At 42.1% G+C, this 25536-nt stretch overlaps 1 protein-coding gene across 4 annotated transcripts; it reads left to right on the top strand.

Moving 5' to 3' along the window:
* The first annotated feature begins 88 nt into the window (after positions 1 to 88).
* LOC144934135 (glutamine--fructose-6-phosphate aminotransferase [isomerizing] 1-like) lies at positions 89 to 25311 on the top strand. Of its 4 annotated transcripts, none has more exons than XM_078859600.1 (20): positions 89 to 265; positions 2742 to 2849; positions 3370 to 3477; positions 3762 to 3887; positions 3989 to 4047; positions 4666 to 4800; positions 6692 to 6753; positions 6930 to 7009; positions 7196 to 7255; positions 8345 to 8453; positions 10059 to 10222; positions 10721 to 10816; positions 10951 to 11048; positions 11183 to 11303; positions 12094 to 12251; positions 12876 to 12990; positions 15454 to 15581; positions 17205 to 17372; positions 18202 to 18363; positions 20131 to 25311. In XM_078859600.1, the coding sequence occupies exons 1-20, from the start codon at positions 259 to 261 to the stop codon at positions 20173 to 20175; spliced, it is 2109 nt and encodes a 702-aa protein (XP_078715726.1). In that variant the 5' UTR covers positions 89 to 258; the 3' UTR covers positions 20176 to 25311. The 4 variants fall into 4 exon arrangements, with proteins under 4 accessions (XP_078715726.1, XP_078715725.1, XP_078715728.1 ...); XM_078859599.1 differs by having other exon boundaries at positions 10721 to 10822; XM_078859602.1 differs by lacking the exon at positions 7196 to 7255.
* Positions 25312 to 25536: the final 225 nt, after the last annotated feature.

The raw sequence follows: 25536 nt of genomic DNA, 5'->3' as shown, positions 1-25536 counted from the left end.
TCACCCACCCCCCAACCCCACTCACCCCCCACTCCGTGTGACGTCACCGTGCCAATGACGTCGCAGCGCCTTGGACCAATCGGTGCCCTCGCCAGTCTCGCGCCTCGGCACTTGCCACGTTTACCCGCTCGGCTGGGAGTGGCGGCCTCAGCGCGCCTCAAGTCGACCTCACAGCCTCCTCGCCGCTCGCCCTAAGGCCGAATCCACGCGCTAAGACGTTGCCTTGCCCCCACAGTCTCGTCCGAGAAAGCCGACGGCATGTGCGGTGAGCAGCCCGGTGTTCGTGGTTTGATTTTTTTGCGTCTCTCTATGCAACGTTGCGGGGCGGTGCGGACCCGACCGCCCGGGTGTCGCCGTTGGTGCGGCCCGGGGGTTGAGGGCGAGCATCCCGGTATGGGAAGCAGGCGAGAGCGGGGCTTCGAACGCGGCCTACGCGAGCTCGCTTGTTTGAACGTGCGCAGTGATAATTGTGGGTTTATTAATAGCGATGCAATGCTTTTTATTTTGTTTATCAAAGCTTAGTTTTAACTCATGATGTTGTTAAGAAGGTACAATTTTGTGTAATATTTTTGACTTTTTTTCAGTCACAGTAACGCAATGTTTGAATGAAATTGTTTCAAGATTGTATTAGGATCCTACACATATTAATACAATCGGGCTCAATATTTATTTCAGGAGGGTTTATGTAAATTATATATCCAATAAAGTTTCACCGAGTTTAAGGATCCTTTTAAAAAAAATTGTTGTATATTCTTACAGCACTTAAGTCACGGACACAAGATAATCCTGTCGTTATATTTATAACAAAACACCTCAGACACTATAGACTTTTTCATTATTGTATCCGGTGACCTTTATACCAGATAATAGCCCGTCACAATAAATATCTGTAATAATCCATGATTAATTTACGTCATTTAATCGCCGTAAGCCTCACTGAGTTTTATGGGATGTATAATAATTCGTATGTTTAACGCATGTTAGCTTGTCCAGGAAATAGTCCCCACGTTTTTAAAGATAGCTCTTTCAAAAGGGTCATGCAAGTAACAATTTAACGTACAGTATTCGACATATCTTAAGCGAGTCGCACATTTTTTTCCAAAAAGTTCCTGTAGTAATTCTTTTTTTTTCTTTAAATAAAGCCACAATGAGTCATTTTCAGTAGATCCTTTGGGTTATTTTGACCAGTAGTTTTTTTTTGCATGTAGGAGGAAACCAGAGTACACGAAGACAATCCTATGCTTCTGTCGACAAAATAATAAAGTATATATCTCGCTGGCTGTATTTTCTTGGGAGATTATGCTGTGTGTATTTAGGATTACGATGTGTACTGTATATCCTGGTAGGTGTGACGTTTGCATGTATTTGTGCAGTTTGGTGATGGTGTCCGTTAGCATATCTCGTTCCTGTGTACTGTACGTGATTTAAAGTCGTAAAATATGTCAATGTCAAGAACCAAGAAACCGGATGTTTCCTCCCAATGTGTACACAGCTTTGCTGTGTCCGGTTGTATTCACGTTATTATGAGTTAATGGTGACTTTTTAAGAGTCCTTAACGGTGTTTTTTTGCCTGTCAATTGCCAGTATTTTTGAACAAATCAATTAGGTCCCTTTAGGTGAAGTTGATAATCTACTTCCAGTAATTCGAATGATAATGTTGCAAACGTTGCTTCCAGGTAGTCAAAGTAGAGTGAAGCACTGACCTATTACGAAAATTAGTGGTAATTTGTTTTGTGCCTGCAGGAAATTGTTTTACTGGCAAAATGCCATGGTGATGCACATTGCTTGCTCTACTTTTAATGTAACACACCCCTAACTTGTATTGTTTTTTCTCCAAAGAATCTCTTAGTAATATTGATGTTTGGGTGTGTATTGCCAATATGGGCTGTAACCACAAACAATTTGTTTGATAAATTGTGTATAACAAACTATATGAATTTTGTACTCTGTTTGACCTTATGTGACCAATGTTTGTGCTGCACGTGGCCAGATATTTTTTCATTTATTAAATACACCTGAATATATGAATATATCCTCAATCGATTTGATGCAAATGTTACATGTATTTGTAGTCCTGAATTGGCATCTCTGGCCATATATACCATTAGTTATTATATATCCACTTACCCATATTTGTCCATGAGTGGATGAAGACCTCCCCCAAATCATAGTCTTAGGATGCAACAATCCATCTTTGAACTTTAACTTTGGCTGGTTTGATGTTAACCGGTTACGTATGTATTTGGTAAAGGGCGAAATATATACCAACGTAGTTTGGTGCTCTGAGTGTTGTAAATTGTTTTCATGGGCTTGGCTGGGGCAGGGCATAGGTGAAAAAGCCACTTAAACCTACATTTTATAAGTCAACAAGACGTGTGGTCGGGTTTGACCTCATTCCTGCCTGGTTTCTGTTGAATCTTGACTTAAAGCTTTCGTGACTGCGGGAATTCATATTCTTTGGGTCTTTCGGTAAAGTCACATGACTTTACCGAAAGAGGAGGCTTTCTGTTGCTTTGAAATTTACCGGTGGTCTGGCAGCATTTTATCGTGAATTGGCATTGCAGCCCAATTAATTTAGTTCGTGTATATCTCTTTCATGTGTTTTAATTTTGTACCGCATGTTGTTCAGAGCTAAATCTCAAGATATTTTGTCGAACCACAAGCAGTACGCAGTAATGTAGTTCCTGAAAATGTATAGGAAGTATGTAGAGATGGTAATCGTAGATTGTTTTGCCTTGCAGGAATCTTCGCCTACCTAAACTACAATGTGCCTCGCTCACGGAAGCACATCCTGGACACCTTGGTTAAGGGACTGCAGAGGCTGGAGTACCGTGGATATGACTCTGCAGGTCTTAATGCAGTCTCACTTTAGAATGCCATAATTTTGCCACCTGTTACTTATAACAAATATGCATACATATTTACATAAATTATCACCTGCATCCTCATCAAAAATTGTAAAAAAGAAAACATAAATGCTCTTATCTTGTAGATGCATACCAGCCAGTTTCCTGGGCTGTCTGATATAAGTTTGAACATTTTGTTAGGGAAAAAATAATATTTTTAAATCACGCCTGTAAGCATGATTGTAACATCACTCCCAATTTAAAAAATATATAAATCCACCACAGTAGTGTCACTCGAATTCTCTTCACTGTGATTCCATTTTTAATGAAGCTTAGTTCTCATCAGTTACAACCGAACAAATTAGGTGTTTATCTTCAAAGAGATATTTATATTCTGAGTAGCATGTTTCCTTTTATGTGGTATTCTTTTATTTAACTACATCTGTAGTACTTTGGCCTTCTGAATAAAAAGTATCTGAAGTTGACTAGGATTTATATTGCTGGTTTGTGGTCTCGTGCACAGGAGTGGCCGTGGATGGTGGAAATGACAAGAACTGGGACAATAACTCCAAGGTTATCCAGCTCATAAAGAAACGAGGGAAGGTGAAGGCCTTGCAGGATGAGATCTACAGTGAGTAATAAGATAATGCTTGTGGGTGCATTTTCATAAAAAAAAATATCCGTTAGTTTCCTAACCAAATTCAAATGCACTCCTATATTAACTAGAAATTTGAATGCCAGTTGCTGCGGTCAGTGTGTTACTTGGCACTGAAGCCACAATTTCCATTTCGTTGATGGCAGATGTCCTTCGGAAGACATCTGCTGAAGCTACCCAACTTACCACTCCATGTTCCGCTTTTTAAACGTATACCGTCTGCATGTTACATGTTACGTTTTTCTGCATGCTTTGCACAGAACAAGATTTCTTGGACTTTGACATCGAGTTTGAGACCCACGTGGGTATTGCGCACACTCGTTGGGCCACTCACGGAGAGCCCAATGCAGTGAACAGCCATCCTCAGCGGTCAGACAAAAACAATGGTGAGTGAGTAGGTGCCTCTGGGCTTAGCCACTCTGGCAATGCATTCACCCCAAAAATGTCCCTTGTGTTGGAACTCAAATAATGTATTTTCCTTTCCTAGAATTTGTTGTGATTCACAATGGAATCATCACCAACTACAAGGACTTGAAGAAATTCTTGGTAAGTTTTAAAATTTCTAATGAACCCTAATTATCTGTGTGTATATACATATACCTAGTAGGGGCAGTCAGGTTGTTATGAAACTGTCACACTTGAAAATATCCCGAAATGTAAAGATAATTTCTCTAATGTAAGACTTATGTAAATTCCACCCCACAATGCACGTATATTCTTGGCTTCTACATCCATGTAATACCATAAGTGTGTAAATTATCCCATTCATTTGATTTATTTATACATTAAATTACAATTTGAATGCCTTCAATTTACTATACATTCAAACATCCGTTATTCAGATGCTTCATTTGCTTTTTTCTCTAGTAACCAATTGCCTTCTGTCAGTGCCCAGTCAGCCTATAAGAAGTCTGAGGTAGCTGTGTCTCTTTTGTTATCCCCGTGGGCTGCAACTCTATCCCCCAGCTTTCTGTGTTGTCATCTCCCTACCAGGCACAAAACCTTCCATTGTTTATGATAGCACTCTCTTTTGCCCCAAAAAAATAATACACATTGAAAGCATAAATCTGTCTGCTAGTACAGTGCGTTGGGGTGCTGTTGAAATGTTGACGCTTTGTAAATCTCAAAGCGTAATAACCGGTGGCATTTTAATTTCATTTTCAGGAGAGCAAAGGCTACGAGTTTGAGTCCGAGACGGACACAGAGACCATCCCAAAGCTTCTCAAGTACATGTACGACAACCGCGAGAGCAACGAGATCAGCCTGAGCACCCTGGTGGAGCGTGTCACCCAGCAGTTGGTGAGTGGCTCCAGCGCTGTGCACAGGCCAGCTAACGGGAGGAGGGGGAAACCTGACACGCGCTGCTGCTAGCAAATGCATGTCTGGGAGGGGCATCCAGACGTGCATTTGTTGCACCTCCAATTAGCACGGTTGGCCACGTACGCTGCAAAAAGAAATTCAGCATACATACAGCCTTAGCAGCATGTACACAGAAGGTGACACCTTTGTGTTGTGTGCTGTGCATGCTGTGGAGTGTACCTCCCTTTTATTATTTCACCGCTGGATGAGGGCCAACCCACGCCACACCGATCATAGTGGTGAGTTGATCACACCTCGCCAAGCTGGCCACTGAGTTGGTGAAGATGGGAACCATAGTTCTGGGAGCGTAGAAGTACAGTAAAATGATATATTTTTCTGCACTGCCCTCTGCTGTCTACAATGTTGCCCCACAGCCTACAACACCTGGTTTGTGTTTAGTCGTCACCCATCCAAGCATCATCCTGGCCCAAATTCTGCTTATCTCTGAGATTGAGTGCATTCCTGGTAATGTGGTCAAACGCATCATCTTTGTGTAAATTTAGCGGAGGTAACGATGCATCATAATAATATTGATGTTTAAGCTCTTATGCATTGGCTTGTGTGTAAAGTTTATGTTTTTATATTTATACTAGCTTATTTGCTCGTCCTAGGACGGAAGTTGTAACGTTTACGAAAAAATTGAGCAGAGTATAATTGTATCTTGTGTAAATTTAATGGCAGTGAATCTTGCACCAAAGTATGTCATCAAACACTTCACTGCATTTCACTGTAGCACTGTATTAATAGCAGTGATTCTTGCACAAATCTACATCATAAAATACCTCACTTCATGTCACCGTAGCACTGTATTTAACTCCCCTTCAATTTGTTCAAATCCACTGCTTTGATACTTTATTCTCTTCTGCTTTCGATTGCTGGGGTTGGAAATAAATTGGAATTCGATACAATATCTGGAAAATCACCGTGAAATGTCGATTTTACCATATTGTTTAAGCATAAATTAGACTTACCTTTTGTCTCAAGTGCTGAAGAAATAAATTAAGACACCAAATCCACTTTGTTGCTGCGTAGAATTATGTATTAGATTCACTTTGAATAAAGAAACGTCAAACTTAAAGCGAATTTGCGAAAAAAATGCGTGAGTGTAAAAATTCACCCGCTCATGAATATTAATGATGGGGGGGGGGGTGCGGCATGTGGAGTGACGTCACGTGCATTACACACAAACATTCTTGGCTCATATTATAGTAGTAATACACTGCATGTAATCAGTTTACACGGCCACTGCAGCTACGAGAAGCCACTGCCTTGTACAGCAATGTTAAAATAAAGAACCGTTTCTTGCATATAATTGCAACTCTGAATCGTTACAACTAAATTTCCAAAGGAGGTATATGAATGTTTATGCCCCTGAAAAAAATATATGAAAATAAAAATTTAAAATTCATTATTTAGGCAAATGAGTGTTTGTTTGGCAGGGGTGGTTGTGGGGACATGTGGGGCAAAGGAAGCATTTGGAGGGCATTGAATCATTAATTTTATTGCTTATAAAGACACTGTACAGTATTATTTATTTAATGCTTAAACTTATCCAAGTATATGTTCTCAGTTTATTTTAGTATTTCGTTTGTGTCACCTGTAGAAAGGGATTCATAAAAAATTTAATGTAAAAATAAAAACAACAGCTCACATGTTCCCTTCGATAGTTTGAAAGCATGTGTTGCCTGCTGTGGCCATCTAGCATGCTGGGAGCATATTGTTCAAAACTTGTTCAGATCAGTTTTGGGATTGTAATTATGTTGTGATTAAAGGGGGGTTGATTTGTATATGTCAAGATGGAGTTTGTGTGATCATTTTGTTTCTGTTGCAGGAAGGAGCATTTGCTTTGGTCTTCAAGAGCGTGCACTTTCCAGGCCAGGTGGTGGGGACAAGGTCATTACAGCACTAATTTAACAGCTTGAATTGGAAGCCGCAAGTGTGCTAAACCACAACCATATTCGTAGTGATTTTTGCCCCTATTCAGCCCTTGAGTCAACATGAATGAACGCGCGTTTGTCACGTTGTTTACTTTTCTATGCGCATTTTCTGCATTCACTGTGGACGTGCAGACGTGGAGGACCTCTGCTGATTGGAGTGCAAAGCAAACACAAGCTTTCAACTGACCACATCCCCGTCCTGTACCGCTGTGGTGAGGCACTCGCACGTTGCTGTGACACCCTGCCAAAGTTGGCAGGCAGCACCCACATCACCCCTAAGTACCCTCTTTCAACTGACATCTTTTTTTTTTAAACAGAAATGCAGTCTTATCATTTTTTATTTTTTTTTATTGTTTGTTGGTTGCATGTGTTTCCACACACGCCTTCTTTCTACCCAGCTGACAAGCAAGTATCAGCATTGCACCAGCTCACTACCCAGTGGAAAGCAGATGAAGATGGCGAGTACTGCTCGTCAGACGTCAAGACCTCCGCTTTCTTTCTAGCCCTTTTATAGAATCCACTTGCTATCTGTGTGCAGAGATGGGATATTTGATTATCATTCTTGGTGTTGGGGTGTGATGGTGAGGGTGGAGGAATAATAAGTCTGTTCCCATTGTGTGAACTTAATTTAGGCAATCATTTGCTGCCTGCGATTATCATATGCTGTGTTTGGCTGGAGAAGGCTTTTTTTGCAGTGCTTGCCTCCAGCTCGGCAAGTATAATCTTTGCATATGTAATGTAGACACTTCTGTCATTTAAATTTCAATATTTTCACATGTACGTATCATTATTATTGTTATTCGGAGAACAAAATGTGTATCTGGCATTGACTGAATTAAGTGATGCATGCATGTGCATATGATCATCATTTTATTATCGGTAAACACTGATGAACCACACAAATTTAATGAATAAAAACCCAATTGGCATTTACAATTGTATAATGATTTACGCCGATGCTTGGTCGTAACCTGCAAATAGGCCTCACATTGTGTCGGAATCTTTGCATTGTCATGCTTATTTCCAATCAGCAGGCATATATTGAAGGCTGCAATACAGGAGGTGGGGAACCTTTTCCTTACTGGACTTCTGTGAAAGAGCTTCATAGCTCATCGGAATTCCTCCAGTGTAAACAAGTATTTAGATTCTGATTGTTGAGGGCCAAATAGGACTTTTAGAAACCTTGTCCCGTGCAGGAGTCTCTTGCAGTGACAGAAGTGACTGAGCAGCTTTAAAAATACGTTGTTGCTGCCGGGTCAAATCTTCTCCTCTTGCACCAAATTAGTGTAGCTAAGATGCATTGATGGATAAGTTACGATTAGATGGCTGTTTTTGAATTAAGTGGGTAGGCCTCATGAGAGCACCAGCCTTATGAAACAAATTTGCGGACTGTTGTAGGTTCCCCACCTCTGCTATCATCGTAACATTTATAACGGAAGCTTAATTTTAGGAAAACGTAATCCCACGTGAAGGTAAGTGGATTTGCGGTTGAAGTTCTTTATTTCTGCGTGTTATTTTGTTGGTGTTGCGTGTGTATGTGTGCTTAGGAAAGGAAAAGAAGGCTGTATCAACACTGCCTCGGGTTGATGGGGACACGTGTCTGTACCCGATTGGGGAAGAGACTGGTGTGGAGTATTATTTTGCATCGGATGCAAGGTGTGTCCTGTACTTCAGGATAATGGCATAAAATACCCCTTTTTTCAACATTCCAGTAGGGCATCTTCTTGGTTCTTTCGGTAAAGTCACGTAGAAGGGAAATAATAAAATAATAAAAATAAAACATAATAAAATACAATTCTTGTTATGTTTAATTATTTTACCGAAAGAACCAAGAAGATGAATCCCTGCAGTCACGAAAGCTTTAAATCGAAATTCCAGTAGGGCAGTTCCACGATTTATTTTCATATCCTTTAAAGATGCGGGTGATTATTTGTTTAATCATGAAGTGGCTTTTTACTTACTCATAGCATACATCTAATTATGACTAAATTCAGATGGAATTTTTCCCCCCACATTTCTTGGTAAGGGAGATGTCTTCATCAACTAACCGTGGTTTAGGACATTCGGACAGACCAGGATGGAATTGTTTTGCTACTTCCAGTTCGGATGTGTGTCAAACCGTTGACTTATTTTATTAGCCTATTTTTTGGTTAACTAGATAAGTACCTTGAAATGACACCATATAAACTATAATGATGATTTTGAAATTTTGACTGATGTTGTCTAATTTGTGTTACCGTCTTTTAGGTTACGTATATCTTGTGCTATTTATTTATTTGAGTTGCATCTAAGTTTACCAGGTTTCCATGGCTAATGGGCAAAAAATTACTTTGGCAATATTCATTTGACACGATACAATAACATTGCACATGTGGTGACGTAATTTTGCAAACATTTTTTTTTTCCAACAAGACATTGTCAAAGCGCCCATTGGCATAGCAAACCATTATATTGCAGTTTAATAGTACTGTAATACACCGATTTACGTCTCCCCGTTTTACGTAGTTTCACAAATACGTCGCCACTTTATTATTAACACCGCTACCTGATTTGCATCGCCTCAAGCCACGCGTCGTTGACAGCATCGTCCGTCCTTTCTCGTATCCGTCGCCTCGGCCTTCACCTCCACCTACTACCCTGCGAATCGGTTTGAATGACGTCGTTTCGATATTCATCGTCGCACCTTTCAGGAACGCATCCCCGACGTAAACCTCCGGGGTATTACTGTACTCACATGCTAAGACAGAAAATATTTTGCAACCGTTGTAGCTTAAATAACACTGAAAAAAACCAGTAGAGTAATTACAGACTTTTACACAACTGGTAAATGAAGATGTACTTGCATCTGATAAGAATCATGCCTGGTTATTACTTGGATTGTTGACCGCCTAGGAATACCATGTGTTCTAGACTTGAGCTGCGTGGTGGCCAAGAGTTTGCAGTAGAGCGACACATTTGATCAATATTCGCGTAGGTTTGAAAGTCATCCCCTCATATCGGTAGGATGTCTCCAGGTACTCTGCTTTTCACATTGCAATCACCAGTTAGTGGAATTAGTCAAAACATTCAGTACCCTCGTGAAAAACACATAATCAGGCTGTCTGTGATAATTAAAGGGATTTGCTATTCTTACAGTAAATTGCATCGTGTTTATGCTTAGATTTTTGAGTGACTGCTGCGCTTTAGTAAACCCTCCTCCACACGAACACCTGCGGCGGCGGGCAGAGTGACATTGCCGCCCACCCGTGTCCGATTTCGCAGCGCGATCATCGAGCACACGAACCGCGTGATCTTCCTGGAGGACGACGACGTGGCGGCGGTTGTGGACGGTCGTCTCTCCATCCACCGCATCAAGCGCACTGCTGGGGATGACCCGGCGCGTGCCATCCAGACCCTGCAGATGGAACTGCAGCAGATCATGAAGGGTGCGTCACTAGCCCAGGGCCCTCGGGCCTGCGCTCTTGCTCTCTCTTACCGTGGGCACATATGACGTTTGCGTAACCCTTTAGCCGGAACTCCCAATGGGGGGATTGACCTCAAATTCCACACCGTCTCCTTTTAAAATTCTAAATAAGGACTGCAATATTTTTTTCCAGGTTGCTACAGTGTTGGTGCAGGCAGCCAGAGTAAAACAAGAATTTTGTTTAAAACTTCATTGACAAATAGCTTTGACCTTGTGTTACGCGTGTTCTGTAGAAATCCAGGTTAGGCTAATTAGAATGGCGCTTGTGTTAAATTACACGATATACATCTTCATTTGTGTTAATGATATGCGGTAGTTTAAACGCACTTTAGCATATTTCTGAGATTTTTGCCGTGGCACTTTGACATTGGAGCAATTCCTGTGTTATGCAATGCAAATGTGCCCCTTCACACGTGCCTACGTGGGCCCACATCTGTTTGCTGTTGGATTCTCAATGCAGGGAGCTACAGCTCTTTCATGCAGAAAGAGATCTTTGAACAGCCCGAGTCTGTGGTGAACACCATGCGTGGCCGCGTCAACTTCGACGACTTCACAGGTACAGGTGGACAAATTTTCTGTACCTACAGCCCCTAGCCATGCCTCATGCTATTCATGCTCGTCAGTCGTATATGAGCTTTGATAAAAAAAAAACCCCCGGGCAAACTTTCTCATGTGTGCACCTGTTCGCAGTGTTGCTGGGAGGCTTGAAGGATCATATCAGAGAGATCAGACGGTGCAGGCGCCTCATTGTCATCGGCTGTGGCACCAGCTACCACGCAGGCGTTGCGGTCAGTACCCTCCCAGACAAAAGAAGTCTTTGGACTTGACTCCCAGTGTTGGCAGCGGCAAGGCTTTTCCGCTGCATAGTGCGACGCGATGGCTCTGACTCGTCACGTGGATGTGGGGTGCGCTTTGCTTTCAGACTCGCCAAATCCTGGAGGAGCTGACGGAGTTGCCGGTGATGGTGGAGCTCTCCAGCGACTTCCTTGACCGCAACACGCCCGTCTTCAGAGATGATGTCTGCTTCTTCATCAGCCAGTCGGGTAAGATTTTTTGAAAGCCCGTCGACGAGCGCAACAAGACGCGGATGTGTTGGGGGCGTCCAAATGCTGCCTCGGTTATTTAGAGATCACAGAGCAGGAATGTGGGTTCTTTGGAATCCCGCACAATGCCCAATGAAGTGTTTTAGCATTAGGCTTTTGTCAACTGGAGTCCTGCAACATGCATGTGAAACGTTACCATCGGCATCAAGTAGGCGTGAAGTTACTGGTGCGGTGGTTTCCACACTGAGCTGTGAACCCGGAGACTGATGTTGTGATTCCTGGCTTACAGCTATTGTCAGTGGCAAGTGATATCTGCATCCGTGTTGGGTCCCCTTAAATAAACTGTACTGACCAGTGCAGTGAGGGAAGTATGGTCAAATAAATCCCGTGACTGACACGACATTTATACGTGCATATACTAATTGTTGCTTTTATCTGTACTGTCTACTCAGCCTAAATGTGAAATATGAATGTAATGCTCATGTTTTTTTACATAAGTAATTCGTACATGTGCAATTCGCTGCGCTTAGGAGTCTAAGGATACATTTCAATGGACAAAGTGATGCATTATTACGTGTGAACTTCTTTCGCACCGTACGTAGCCAACCGTGGTAACCAGAGGTGTCTAGTAACCACAAGGTAGCAATCGTAGGATTGGGCGTTTTTATTTTAGCGCACAAAGTTGCCCTGCTATTTCTACCGTGTCACTTATCGCGGAAGCTCGGGATATTCGAACGGATTGGCTCGAGTGGAGGCGGTTAGCTTTGCCCCCCACGTGTGCTTCAATCAGGGGAGACCGCAGACACACTCATGGCCCTGCACTACTGCAAGGAGCGCGGCGCGCTGACGGTGGGCGTCACCAACACGGTGGGCAGCTCGATCTCACGTGAGACCGACTGCGGCATCCACATCAACGCCGGGCCGGAAGTCGGCGTGGCCAGCACCAAGGTGAGCTGTCGCGCAGCTCACCGTCAAGACGTCAGCGAGGACCGAAATTCAAATGCAGCTCTTGCTTAGCGCAAATTTAATGTTACTGAATGATTTCGATTTAAAGCTTTCGTGACTGCAGGGATTATTCATCTTCTTGGTTCTTTCGGTAAAGTCACGTAGAAGGGAAGTAATAAAATAATAAAAATTAAACATAATAAAATAATTTTCACGACGTTTTGGCCACAACGCAAGCAGCCGTCCTCAGGTGAAGACCAGGTCTGTCGGGGAGACAGCGTCTGAATGACGTCATGATATATTATTTGTTTAAATTACAGTCCTGTGAATTTTAGTAATGTGATGTGTCTTACACTCAAAACTGCCGAAGACCACTTTTATTATTATTTTTCAATATTAGTGTGAGATACATCATACATGTAAGGTTGATGAGACAGAATAATGAAAAAATACAAAGCGGATAGTAAAACTTAACGAAAATATATCGATGCTTAAACTGAATCATGACAACTCATCACACTGTTGGACAACGGCGGGAGGGTGGTAGTGATTTGCTAAATGCCCATTGGCCATGATGAGTTTGTATCTTTAAATCTGCTTGGCCGTACGTGTGCGCGTGTTCCCCAGGCATACACGAGCCAGTTCGTGGCACTGGTGATGTTCAGCCTGATGATGTGCGACGACCGCCTGTCCATGCAGAAGCGCAGGCAAGAGATCATCAGTGCTCTCCGCACTCTGCCAGGTGAACATCCCCCCCCCCCGTTGTCAATCGCCCAACATGAACAATGTCCTGAGCGTCTTGGTACTCCTATTCTTAGGTTTTTTCGGTAAAGTCACGTAGGTAAAACATCAAAATTAATAAAAATTAAAATAAAAATCACGACGTTTCGGAGGCAACACAAGTCTCCGTCATCAGGTGGGACCGTCACAGCCAGATTAGCTACATCAAGTGAGGCAATGATTCAAGATGTAATCCACCTGATGACGGAGACTTGTGTTGCCCTCCGAAACGTCGTGATTTTTATTTTATTTTATTTTGTATTAATTTTGATGTTTTACCTACGTGACTTTACCGAAAAAACCTTAGAATATGAATCCTTGCAGTCACGAAAGCTTCAAATCTAGAATTCTTGGTACTCCTGTTGATTTGTTCGAAAAAAAATTGCATTCTGTTAACTCTAGAACCAAAAGTAATATAAAGCATACGTTGTATATAAATAATCCGCTAATAAAGAATCTCACTTTTAAAAATGCTAAAAAATTCAGAGCTTGCTCGACAGCAGTTCACAGATGGCGGACTTGAAATATAAATACATCATCATTATAGCCATATTTATTGAAAGATGTTTGTTTTCATCATCATTCTGCTATTGCTATATATAAAAAAAAAAATGGCCGTTATTCCACTTTTAACTTAAGAACCAGAAGTGTTACAAGGATGACCCACTCTGTGTACCGTGTAACCTTGCTGTGCATATGGGCTACGGTTGCGGGATTATTCCAAAGGAGGCGCCAAAGCTAGTTACTTATAAACAACTGATTGGAATTCATTGAAAAAGCCAAACATGCTGCATTAGCCTGACAAAGCCCTTCACAAAACAAAACTCACAGACGTATTTGCCAAAATGTTTTAGGCTTACTGAATTACATTCATTACAATTTTTTACGAAAAAAAAAATTGCAATAAAATGCTATGAAATGCTTCTATTGCTTCTCATATTTTTGCACAGTGCCTCACAGAGACTAGGTGTCATTAATTAGCAGCTAATTAAATAATATCGGGCACCAGCCTCAAATACCACCAACCTTTTCCGCCTATCGGATGTGCACTGTCCCACCCTGCTGATGGGATGATTAATTATTTTCTCATTTTGGTATTCCCCCTACGCTGAACATGTTCCGTCTTCCAGAATTGAGCAGCTGTAATGAAAGCGACCGAATTGTATTCAGAGTTTGCTCGATTGAGGTTCACGTAAAGATTGCCATTTATACATTCCATTTGCTTGCTCGCATTGTTCATATTTCCTGTGAGTGGGCAGTATTACTTTCAGATGATGTGCTGCACGTGTGTGTCAATGCGTGACTCAAAGCACTGTTTGCACAAGTGTTGTATAAATATGTTGATTTAATTATTACTGTCACTGTTTGGTTAGCTTGAATGGTTGTAATTTGTGGGGAAAAAGCTCTTATTTTCAGAAGTTAAATCAATTCAATGTTTTCCCGGACATCATTGAACAATAGGCAAGGATCATTGACATTTTTTGACAATTCGTGAAATGAAAATAGTCAGCAACTATAGACTGGAGACCTGAAGTGATAAAAATATGTTGCTGGCCCCTCCACCTGGAACGCCATCCCCCTCCACATTCGCAGCACTGACGCTTTAGCAACTTTAAGCACCTTTAAAAAATTAACCATGTTTTCAATTGACTTACTGAGCGGATCTCTGAGCTGGGCTCCGCATCTCAGGGTCGCTGCCTTCGGGCAAGTGAAAGTTGTGCGCGTTACAAATTAGCATTATTATTATTGCGGATAATATTGGTTGCGAAAGCCTACGTCTTAAACTGATCATGCATCGTGCACAGGATGCATGCGATCAAGTCGTCCAAAAATGCCAATCTCATCAGATGTTTTGAGGCTATGCAGCAGGGTTGCTTGAGTCAAGTTTGTGTTTTTATTGGTGACGACCATTGCTTGCCAAGTGTGAGTGATGCTGGAAGATCATCAGGAGATGGCCATGCTGAGTGTTACCCCCCTCCTATGCATGGCCTTTCTCTTGTGTATTCCGATTCCCTCCCACATGAATCCAAACATTCATTTGCGGAATTGGCCAAACATTCCAATGCACCTTGTAAGGATGCCTCCCCCGATAGACTCCCCCTGGAACTCTACCGAGCACGTCCCACTGGGCGAAGACCCCGGGGCCGGCTCAGGACACGCTGGCAGGACAATCTCGCTTGGCAGGGTTGGGAACGCCTGGGAATTCCCCAGGAAGAGCTAGATTCTGTCGCCAGGGAAAGGGAGGGAGGTCTGGACCGCCCTACTCAACATGCTGCCGCTGCGACCTTCACCAGGTCAAGCGGATTGAGAAACGAACAAATGAATTCCAATGCAGAACCCTCCTGAAAAAGCTTCTAGATGAAATAAGCGTAATGATTATAACGTGTCGTACGAATGTAAAATAATTTTTTGTTCTTCATTTCAGACCTGATTAAAGAGGTGCTTGCGCTGGATGATCAGATCAATTCGCTCGCTCATGAGCTTTACCAGCAGAGATCCCTGCTGGTGATGGGACGTGGCTTCAACTATGCCACCTGCATGGAGGGTGCTCTGGTATGATATTATTGTGGTGTTGATTGACGTGCATGAAATACGCAAGAGAGATTTTTTTTTTCCAGTAGGCAGCGGTAGCTATTATTTAGCATTTTGTAGGTAGAACTGCATTCTGTATGTTTGTATTTTTGTTGACGGGCCCTTTTTCAGCCTGCGATCTAGGGACCAGTGAGCATTGATGTGGCCGTCCCCAAGCGTAAATGCAGATTGAATGAGGGCCATTTCAGTTGTGAGAGTGTGTAATCTTTACTTGGGCCGCGAGAATGAAGTAATGTGTGATCCGATGATGTGACCCTACACAGCTCCATTCAACTGGATGGATTTTCAAATTGCCCAATGGATTTTGAGGTTTTGCCAAGTCCCCTGTAATCACCGCTGCCCCCGCTGCAGTGTGGACAAATAAAATTGGACACATTCATTGTTGACACATCGGTTTCAAAGCTTAAATTCCATTGAGGTGCCTTATCAATTTTACGACTGAAGTGTGCCGCTAACAACAGTTCAGTTTCACATGTGAATTAAAGTGGCTGTTGACCACGGCGTAGTCTTTGCGCGATGCACATTGGAATACTAAATTGATTAACCCTAATTGTAGCCCGTTATCCACGTGTCTGCATGTGGCTTCCTACATGCGTTTCCCTAATCTACAACAGATTGTCCTCTTTGCGTTTAATTTTTGCATAACTTATCCCCTCGTTAGGCTGCTAATTAGCATGTGGTAAGCTGCATTTAATTAGAGAGTGTAAATGAGGTTTCATATGCTCCGATTCAACATGTTATTGCTGAAATGGCTACTGACAGGGCATTGGCACTCAGCTGGGCGCTTAGAGAGAAGCTGGGGCTTTAGTATTGTTGTGGTTGAATTGTGCATGATTTATAATGTGCATAATGACTTTCTAATCTCTATATTAACAGGAGTATCATCTCTTTTTATTATAAATCAGTTCATTTTGTGGTGTGAAGTGTATATAAAATCGTTTTTTTTCCCTAATTCCTGCTCTTGTAGCAGAATGTTTATTGTAAAATGTATCAATGTAATTAGAATCCAGGCTCTTAAAACAATTGCTATTGCATTTATGGAGACTGTTAGATTATTATTTAATTATATGGTAAATATGGCTACACTTAAGTTCAAAATGCATGCTCCATTCCATTTTCTGTCTCGTGTGTGTATTGTCAGGACAGCTCAAGGTCTTCGCTGTTTCCCAGGCTGTTATTTTTGCTTCTAGTTTAAAATTGGTATATTCTCCCACATTGTTTGCCATAGAAACAAACAGGCAAAGGCAATGATTAATTAATGTGGACATTTTTTAAGTGATTTCCTTCTCAGATGAGCACTGAGAGGCATAAACAGAAGCTCCTGCTTACAAATCTGAGCCAGTGGTGGAATTTCCTTGTTCCTTTTGCAGGAGTGATTATATCCAAAGGACAAGCATGATTTTCTTAGTCACACAATCAACCGGGATTTGAGCTCGCACCTTTGCGAGCCGCTCGCTCTACCCACACAGATCCACCCGGCCGGGTTGGAAAATGGAAAAGGGAAATAAAATTGAAACACGCGACTCGGAAGCACGCGTTCGTGAAACGTGTGTGGATATTTTGTTTTATTTCTTAACAATGTAGAAAATCAAGGAGATCACGTACATGCATTCGGAGGGCATCCTCGCCGGGGAGCTGAAGCATGGGCCCCTCGCACTGGTGGACAAGCTCATGCCTGTCATCATGATCATCATGAAAGACCCCACGCACACCAAATGTCAGAACGCACTTCAGCAAGTGGTGGCCAGAAAGGTCAGATTCATCTCTTTCACAGTTCTTTCACAACTGCATGGAGTTGCCTTTTGGATACATCCATTTGTTTTGTTGTTTGCCATTGGAGTTTTAGATCTCACACCGGAAAGAATAGTTGGCCAAACGGAGGTCGAGGAGTTTAATGTTTACCAACAGTGTGTACAATTATATAAGCGCAATATATTGAACGTTACTGCAGCTATACAAAATGGTTAAACGGATATTATGTTATCAATCCACTGCTGGATAAAGCAATAACCTCTCTCCATACCACGTCGGTCATGGGGCTTCACCATATTTCACCACACTGGTCAGTGCGGGTTTGTGAGGGACGAGTTTAGATATTACTGATGTTAGTCGTGGCCGAAATTGAGCTCCATTTGCCGGGTTGATGGCGCACTCCCCTAATCACGCTGCCACCGCTCCACCCCGTTATTACAGTAAGGTCTCGAGTACGCGGGCTCAGAGTACGCGGACCCACTCATACGTGACCGACCCCGATTCATATTTACACTTGTGACTTGTGCTTTCTCTACACGCACGGGGCGGGAAGCGAGGAGTCAAATCACCCGCCATCACGCGCACGTGGATTTTGAGGGCTTGTAACTGTATCGCCCGCGCAAGAAACGTATACTTAGCGACTTGCTTACCATTTCCTATATTTTGTACTCTTATCGTTTTTTTGTTTTGTTGCGCTGTTGTGACTTGTTGACCCACCCATACTGTACATCTGTGAAAAAGAGCTTCATAGCTCATCGGATTCCTCCAGTCTAAATAAAGATTCCGATTATTCTGATTCCGTCATTTTCACCGACCTCCGTGTCTGCAGGGGCGGCCTATCCTGATCTGCGAGAAAAACGACGACGAGTCGAAGCTGCTCGCGTACCGCACTATCGAACTGCCGCACACGGTGGACTGTCTGCAGGGCGTCCTCACCGTCATCCCCCTGCAGCTCCTGTCTTACCATCTGGCTGTCTTGCGTGGCTTTGACGTAAGTTTTGCGCATTTCAAGTGAAAACAAGGAAGAAATATGCCCACGAACAGATTCTCTCACGCCGTCCAAAATGTGGTTGTCACACTGCGCACGGCGTCCAGAATCTGAGACTTGGTCACGCGTGATCACGTCATCGGGAGGGGAGACGCTCGCATGATGAGACATAGAATGATGACATTACACTTAATGATGTGATGTCATGATGTCATCATAGTGGCAGCTAAAACATAATGATTTAAGCGCTGTTTTTTTAAATCGCCAAATTTGTTGCAATCCTTTTATCAATTTGACTGCTTTTCTCGAAGCTAAGTCCCAAATAGCAACACAACTTTAAAAAAAAAATGTAGTATCGTGGATCATCTTTGCAAAAGTTATTGTGACCCCTCCTGAGACACAGACAGACAGCCCGAGCTAATGCATTTATACTTTCAACCTTAGTCGGGGTGGGGGGGTCGGAGCATAAAAAATATAAACTCGCTGAAGCGCCCTACATCATTTTCAGATATCAAAGTCCAGCCCGGCTCTGCTTGAGCAAACGTACTTCCTGGCGGTGAGCCCGGCGGCTTGCAGTCGAGGCCCATAGAAAATTGACGGCATGTCGGCGGCCGAGTTGCTGACAGTTGCCGCGAGCTCTGGCGCTCGGGTCTGTGGATCAGACTTGCGTGATGGCAACAAAAAAAAAATGGGTCGTGGGCATGGGGGTTTGCAATTTACATTTTTTTCTATTCTCCCCCCCCTCTCCATCCTCCTCCCGCTCCAACTTCAGTACGGCAGCAAGCCCCTTTGCTATTTTTATTTTGTGGTTGTAGTGTAGTAAAGCGGCGAGCTGTCATGCCCGGCCGTACCCCCTTCCACTGATCCCGTCACCTTCACTAATGTCAGCGCCGCTGGTATCGCGACAAGATGAGCTTGTTCCCCGCCCACGTCGCCCCATTAATGCGAAGGAGAACGCCGTCGCAGCTCGCCCGGGACCAGATGCACAACACAATATGTTCCACATGGCAGACGCCCGCTCTTACAGCAGCACTTTAATGACAATGGTTCACAAATAATATGCAGATCAAATTCCAGGGTTATTCATAATGCATTTAATGAGGAAGTCTTGAGAATGAGTTTTTATTTTAGGTTTGAAACGGTTGTTTTGCATATTATCCAATGCAAGGGCACTTCTAAAAGAGGTTCTTCTAGCTATATGTTTCAATTGATAGGCTCAATAAATTGTAAGGAATTCAACGTCTTGACCTTGACATGTTTTCATTGATCATTCCTGAGATCTTGGGTTGAAATCTGTGCAACTGCCCGAGCTTTAAACGGGCTTCTCAAGTGCAGCCACTCAGTGGTCTCATCTTGGTGGTCACCAATGAGTGCACAACAAAACTAAAATCGGTGTTGAAATTGAATCGGGCAAGATTCCAAGTCTGAGAAGAAAAAACCCGTTGATTTATTGGTTTGACTGTCATGTGACAATCTCATAGCAAGAGTGCATCTATCCAATTTGTGATGAATAAAAATGCATTCTTAACAATATTTAATACTTTCTGTGTTAATTTGTTTTTTCTAATAAAAGTGGAGGTGCTGTGTAAGATTTCTGAATGGACTCTTCGTCCCGTGGAACACCACGTACAACAACATTGGAACACATTTCGAAAAAGACCCCCCCCCCCCACATTTTTTCTAAGAAACAAAAACATGTGTTTGAGTGCCTTTAATGAGCAACGAGCAAGTGTAAAGTGACATGAGTTTGTATTTTGGTGTTTTGTGCAGGTGGATTTCCCACGCAACTTGGCCAAGTCCGTCACAGTCGAGTGAAACCGCTCTCAAAGTTCCCCGGTGAAGCAAGAGAAATGTTTTCATTCGACATCGTCCTTTAGTCTTGTGCTTTCTCTGTGGTTTCCTGTCACTCTCCTTTTGGTACAATATGCAGCGTTGTTTCTGTCTTAAGGGTTTGCACCGGGTTCGTTTTTGATAGTTTGTGTGCATAATAGATTTGCATTCCTTATTTACCAGTGTTGCTTGAATCAACTGTTTCTTCAACTGTCAAGTTAAAGTGGATACGGATGTTTATTTTATAACTATAGCTCTGTAAGCTCTTACATGATGCGACCAATAAATAACACTGAACAAGAATGAAGTGGAAATCGGCTAATGTATTCGTTAAAAATATAATTCAATTCAATGCCGTTAACCCGGTGAGAGCCCAATGAAATTCATGCATTATCTATAACTACATTTAAGAGGAGCCTTTACATATTAGTTTAATGACATCATGTTTAATTTACTTAGTGTCTTGGCATGCTCGAGATTGTAGAGACTTGTTAACCATAGCCATCCAGCTGTTGTATTTTGGCTTTGTGCGGTATCGCATGTCTTGTTTACACGACAACAATAAGTATCGTTGAAGGGAACATGAATGAAAGATTAACGTGAATAATATCGTATTCATCTTCTTGGTTCTTTCGGTAAAGTCACGTAGAATGGAAATAATAAAATAATAAAAATAAACCTAATAAAAATATAAAAATAATACAAATAAAAATATATAATAAAACATTTTATTTATGTTTTATTTTTATTGTATTTTTTATTATTTTATTATTTCCATTCTACGTAACTTTACCGAAAGAACCAAGAAGATGAATCCCTGCAGTCACGAAAGTTTTAAATCGAAATTTAATATGGTATTGTTCTTCTAACTAGCCAGGGCGGTAATATCTCCGGAATGGAAAAACTCGTATGTCTTGAAGGGACGGTGGCCGATGGATGGAGACTAACGAAGGAATGGCAGTCAAAGGAGGGAACGTGCCCCGGGGGAGCAAGTCATCCTCCTCCTCCGAGGTGGTGGAGTGATGGTGTCCGCTCACGTGCAGGTGTGTTAGGTGAATTATTCCATCGCAGGACTGAGAGACGTTGATGGCAATGGCTTTCAGAGGCCCTCATCCTGCAGTGGAATTGATCATGGCTGATGATGATGTCTATTATTATATGAAACAAAAAATATTTGCTGTTCGATTTGCATCGACAATGGAAGGCTGTGCAACGTGTGAATTCGCATCAATTATGACACGCGTTGTTGCTTATATTTTTTTAAAAGCAGATGTGATGTGAATACTGAATGCAGATACTGTGGTTGTCGGCAAGTGTGGGAGATTGTAATTCACAGCAAATAGTTTGATCTTGGCGATATGCTGTGTTGGGCCAATTTGCTGCTAAATCACGAGCTTTATGCATGAACACCCATTTGTATGTAAATTATTAGTATTATGCTAAATAGTGGACACAAATAATCAGTTATGTTACCGTGCTTAAAAAAATACAATTTGCTCACAAATGCATTGGTTGTTAAGCAATACATGCAAAAGCATGTTTACCATATTTATGCATTGTACATTTGACGTGTTTGTGTCGGCTCTTAACCTTATGTTAAAAAAACTTAATTATTCATTCTGTCCTCCTAAAAGTAGAATGAAGCTAAACTTTATAAAGAGATTAGACTTTCAAATGTTTTTGTTTATCCTATCCCATTGGAACTGATATAACTGGGCACTTGCGTCACATGACAGCATTGACAGGCATTTCGTATTTCCATTCCACATGCGATGGGTTTAATAGTCAGGGTTGGCTTCGAAAGCACTTATTCATTGGTAGACAGACAGACCTGTTTTTGTTGCAACTTTGTTAATTTTCTATTCTTTTAAAGAAGTAATGTACTCCATGTTATACATGAATAGCATGTATGACCCAGCAATGTCAATTAGGGGTGTAAAGATCCATCGAGTCAATGATTTATTTATAGATAATTAAGATTATTGATACGTGCATGAGATTGCTCTGTAATAATCGATGTTTCCATTTGTGCAGATATGCAATTATTTCATTTAGGGTTATGATGTGAGCAAAACTGCACAAACGAGAAAGAAAGAAAAAAACAATGCAAAGGAGACTGTAAAATTGGGACGATACATTCTCAATTATCGGATGGAATTACTGCCCCGATTTGCGTTGATTTGTGAAAGTCTCCCGGCAGGCACGAATAATTGTACCCCCCTCTGTCAATGGTGCGCAGTCAATGCCCTCTACTTGCACTTATGTCTTCTTGAGCTCTTTATCTTTAGCCAATTCGAGCGTTCTCTTGTTATTCAAATTGTACGCCACCGAGCACAATGGCTGGGCCCATGCCAGGAACTGTGCGAGTGGACAGCCTCTACTGCCCAGCGGGGGGAAGAGTGGGTGGGGGAAAGCAGGGGCTTCACAGCTGTTTCACACCCACCCTGGGTACTAATGCCATTTTTTTTTGCAATGGGAACAGGAGTCAACAATTCCATTCAATTTGGTTTGTTTGCGTTTACACAACATGGCGTATGAAAAATAAGGCTTTGTGTTTTCCTCCCCCCCACTCCCCAAAAGACAATAAACCCCGACATATCTAACTCATTTCCAATTACACGGGGAATATGAAGCGAGAGTCGAGCAGTTAAATTGAAAAACTAATGCGCATTGACATTTGTGAGAAAAAAAGTTAATCCCAAAAGCGTTTGAAGGAAATTGTAGCAGAGGCCGTACATAGTTGCACGTATGGTGCGAAAGAAGTTCAACACGTAAGTTACAGTAGAACTGATGCAAAGAGCGGCACACCTCTATTCATGGACCTCGGCAGGCAAAGTGGAATGCAATTTCAGCCTTCCTGAGGACACTGTTGGCGTCATTGGGTGCACTTCACAAGAGCATCGGTAATGTTCAGGGTAACTGGGGAGATTTGGAAGTTGTAATTACACGCAGTCCAAGCACCTGTTAATTGCGTAGAATGTAAATTGATAGTTTGCAGCAAAAGTTCCGTTATCCGGTATCCGTGGGGAATGAAGTGTCGGTTAATCGAATACGCCAGTTATCTGATAAGTTACTTATGAACAATTCGATAAGGTTTTAGCCTTTCTGGCAATAAAGCAGGTGTTAAGATGTTCAAAGACCAAATAAATACCTTTTTGCAAGGAATCAGGTCTGCATTAACCACACTTACTTGTGGTGAACATGCAAACAAACATGCTCTGATAATATACGAGCATTGCCTTTGACACTGATTGGCCTACACCAGAGACGGCAGCCTTCATGGCCTAGTCTCATCGGTGTGGGACCAAACGGCGAAGAGTACAAAGACAATCCACGTGTCAGAGCATTTATAGCGCGGGGTGAGCAGCTATATTATGGGACTTTTTTGATACTGGCAGTTAAACCTATGTTTGAGCAAATTTTCCAAGTACTTAAGTACATTTAAAGAAATCAACTAAGCCAAAATGTATCGTACGAGAAATAATATACACTTTTTACGGAGGCACTCACGGGTCGTTTGTAGAGCTTTCTAAGTTGATCTTAGAGAAGCAGTGGGGCAGTTTAGAGTACGGTATACGGTAGGACAGTACTGTCTGAAGCTCCCGTAAACGACCCCTCTGTGATAAGCGCACGGCAAGATGCTGGATGGCTGTCGGAATTTTTTCCAGATAAGCGAAGGAAGATTTGTATTGCCGTCATGAAAAATGCCGGTTAATCGAGCATTCCGGATGGTAAAATGCCGGATAACAGGACTTTTGCTGTATTTGTTCTGTGGTGGTGGAGGGGATTGGGAATGGCTGTGAGTATGGGTGATGGGATCAAACAGTTCCTTGTAGAGGATACTCAACTTTATTTTGTTGTGCAATAAGTCTGTTAATTTGAAATTGTTATACTGGTGTCTGTTATTTTTTGTGGATATACAGTAGGTGGTGTAGCTGGTTTTTTTCCTACTATTACGCAAGTTCATTACCAATGTATCAAAAGTAATGATGATTTTGCGGTGTGATTTGAAAAGGTTACTGAAACTTACAGCTGAAAGCATCATCTGCTGCCAAGTCCAATTTGGGTAATGCTTTGCAGGTAGTGATATGCCCGCTTCCTTGCTTTTTTGAGTTTCGAGGCATCGCCTGTTGAATGTGACACGGGGGACACCCCGTGGAGGCGACGCGATTTCAGCTTAAATCATTGGCCTCGAGTCACGGCGAATGGGGAATGGCTATCGTTGCCCATTAGTGTGACTGGACAGCTTCCACAACACCATTGCGTACATGCAATTGTATCACGAAGCGTCATCGCTTCGGGTATAATGTGTAGTTACACGGTCAGTCCCACCGTAACGTAATTACAGCGCGGAACAGCAGATCTTGATCAAGAGTTTGACGTGAGCATCATTTTGGGCTTTTGTCGTGCATAAATGCCCTCATACGATGCTCATACAAACGCTCATTGGATTGAATTGGATCGAATGAAATGTCTTTGTGGCCTGCGTTGGTCGTGTAATTGCGTTACCGTGGAATGTTCCACGTGGGCACTGCCTATTCCATTTCGGATTTATATATGTATGAATTTGAGTTGGCAATTTTTTTTAAACGATGGCTTAACTGTGTCAAACATGTATTTATAGATTTTGTTCAACAACAACAACATACATGTGTGTTGGTTATGCTCCTGCTTTTTTTAGTTTCTTACTGCATGCACAGTATATAAGTGCATTGCATGGTTTTTCGCTTTTACTTCCCTTCGTCGCGTGGGACGTGTTTAACAATCATCAGATGTGTGCAGCGTGGAACAATTACATTTGTATTTGAATGCCGTGTAAATTGGTAAACGTGGAAGGACGCGTGGTGGATTGTGAAGACTGGAGTTTTGGAACCCCTGAATAAGAGCATCTGTAAAGATTACCCAAATTCACTGGCTTCGGCAGCAAGGGCAATGCTGGATTGTGTTCTGCGGAGCTCTGCAATAGAGCTGTGCATGTACAGGGTACGTTGCTGTAATAGGAGGAAGGCTTCTTCCTGGAAGGTTACAGGAGACGGATTTGTGGTGAAAGCCTTTTAATGAAGAACACCCTATTATATTGCTGTTTAGGATTTGTTTCTAATAAAATATAGGACACTCTTACATGCTTTGATTTATTTACCATGTTCATAATTATGCAAACACGCAATCCATTTAACTGGTCACAGCAAACCAATTTGCATAATTTATCCATGTAAGTACTATGAATATGCACATCGTCGAAATATTAATGCTCTACATTAATTGCACTTCAAAACGTTAATGCATTTTAATTTAAGAGTCATTACCCTTAAGGTTTTAATTTGTGCCCATTTTTCAGAACTTTCA

This window comes from Lampetra fluviatilis, chromosome 9, assembly GCF_964198595.1.
Source record: "Lampetra fluviatilis chromosome 9, kcLamFluv1.1, whole genome shotgun sequence".
NCBI classification, from domain to species: Eukaryota; Metazoa; Chordata; class Hyperoartia; order Petromyzontiformes; family Petromyzontidae; genus Lampetra; species Lampetra fluviatilis.
Note: the sequence above shows the minus strand (reverse complement) of the source record. Positions and strands in the feature narration are given on the sequence as shown.

What these genes read in the sequence shown, in the direction of transcription:
- LOC144934135 (XM_078859599.1), top strand. An exon ending in CTTCTTCATCAGCCAGTCGG is followed by an intron (nt 11,304 to 12,093) that starts GTAAGATTTTTT and finishes TGCTTCAATCAG; the next exon opens with GGGAGACCGCAGACACACTC. An exon ending in AGCAAGTGGTGGCCAGAAAG is followed by an intron (nt 17,373 to 18,201) that starts GTCAGATTCATC and finishes CCGTGTCTGCAG; the next exon opens with GGGCGGCCTATCCTGATCTG.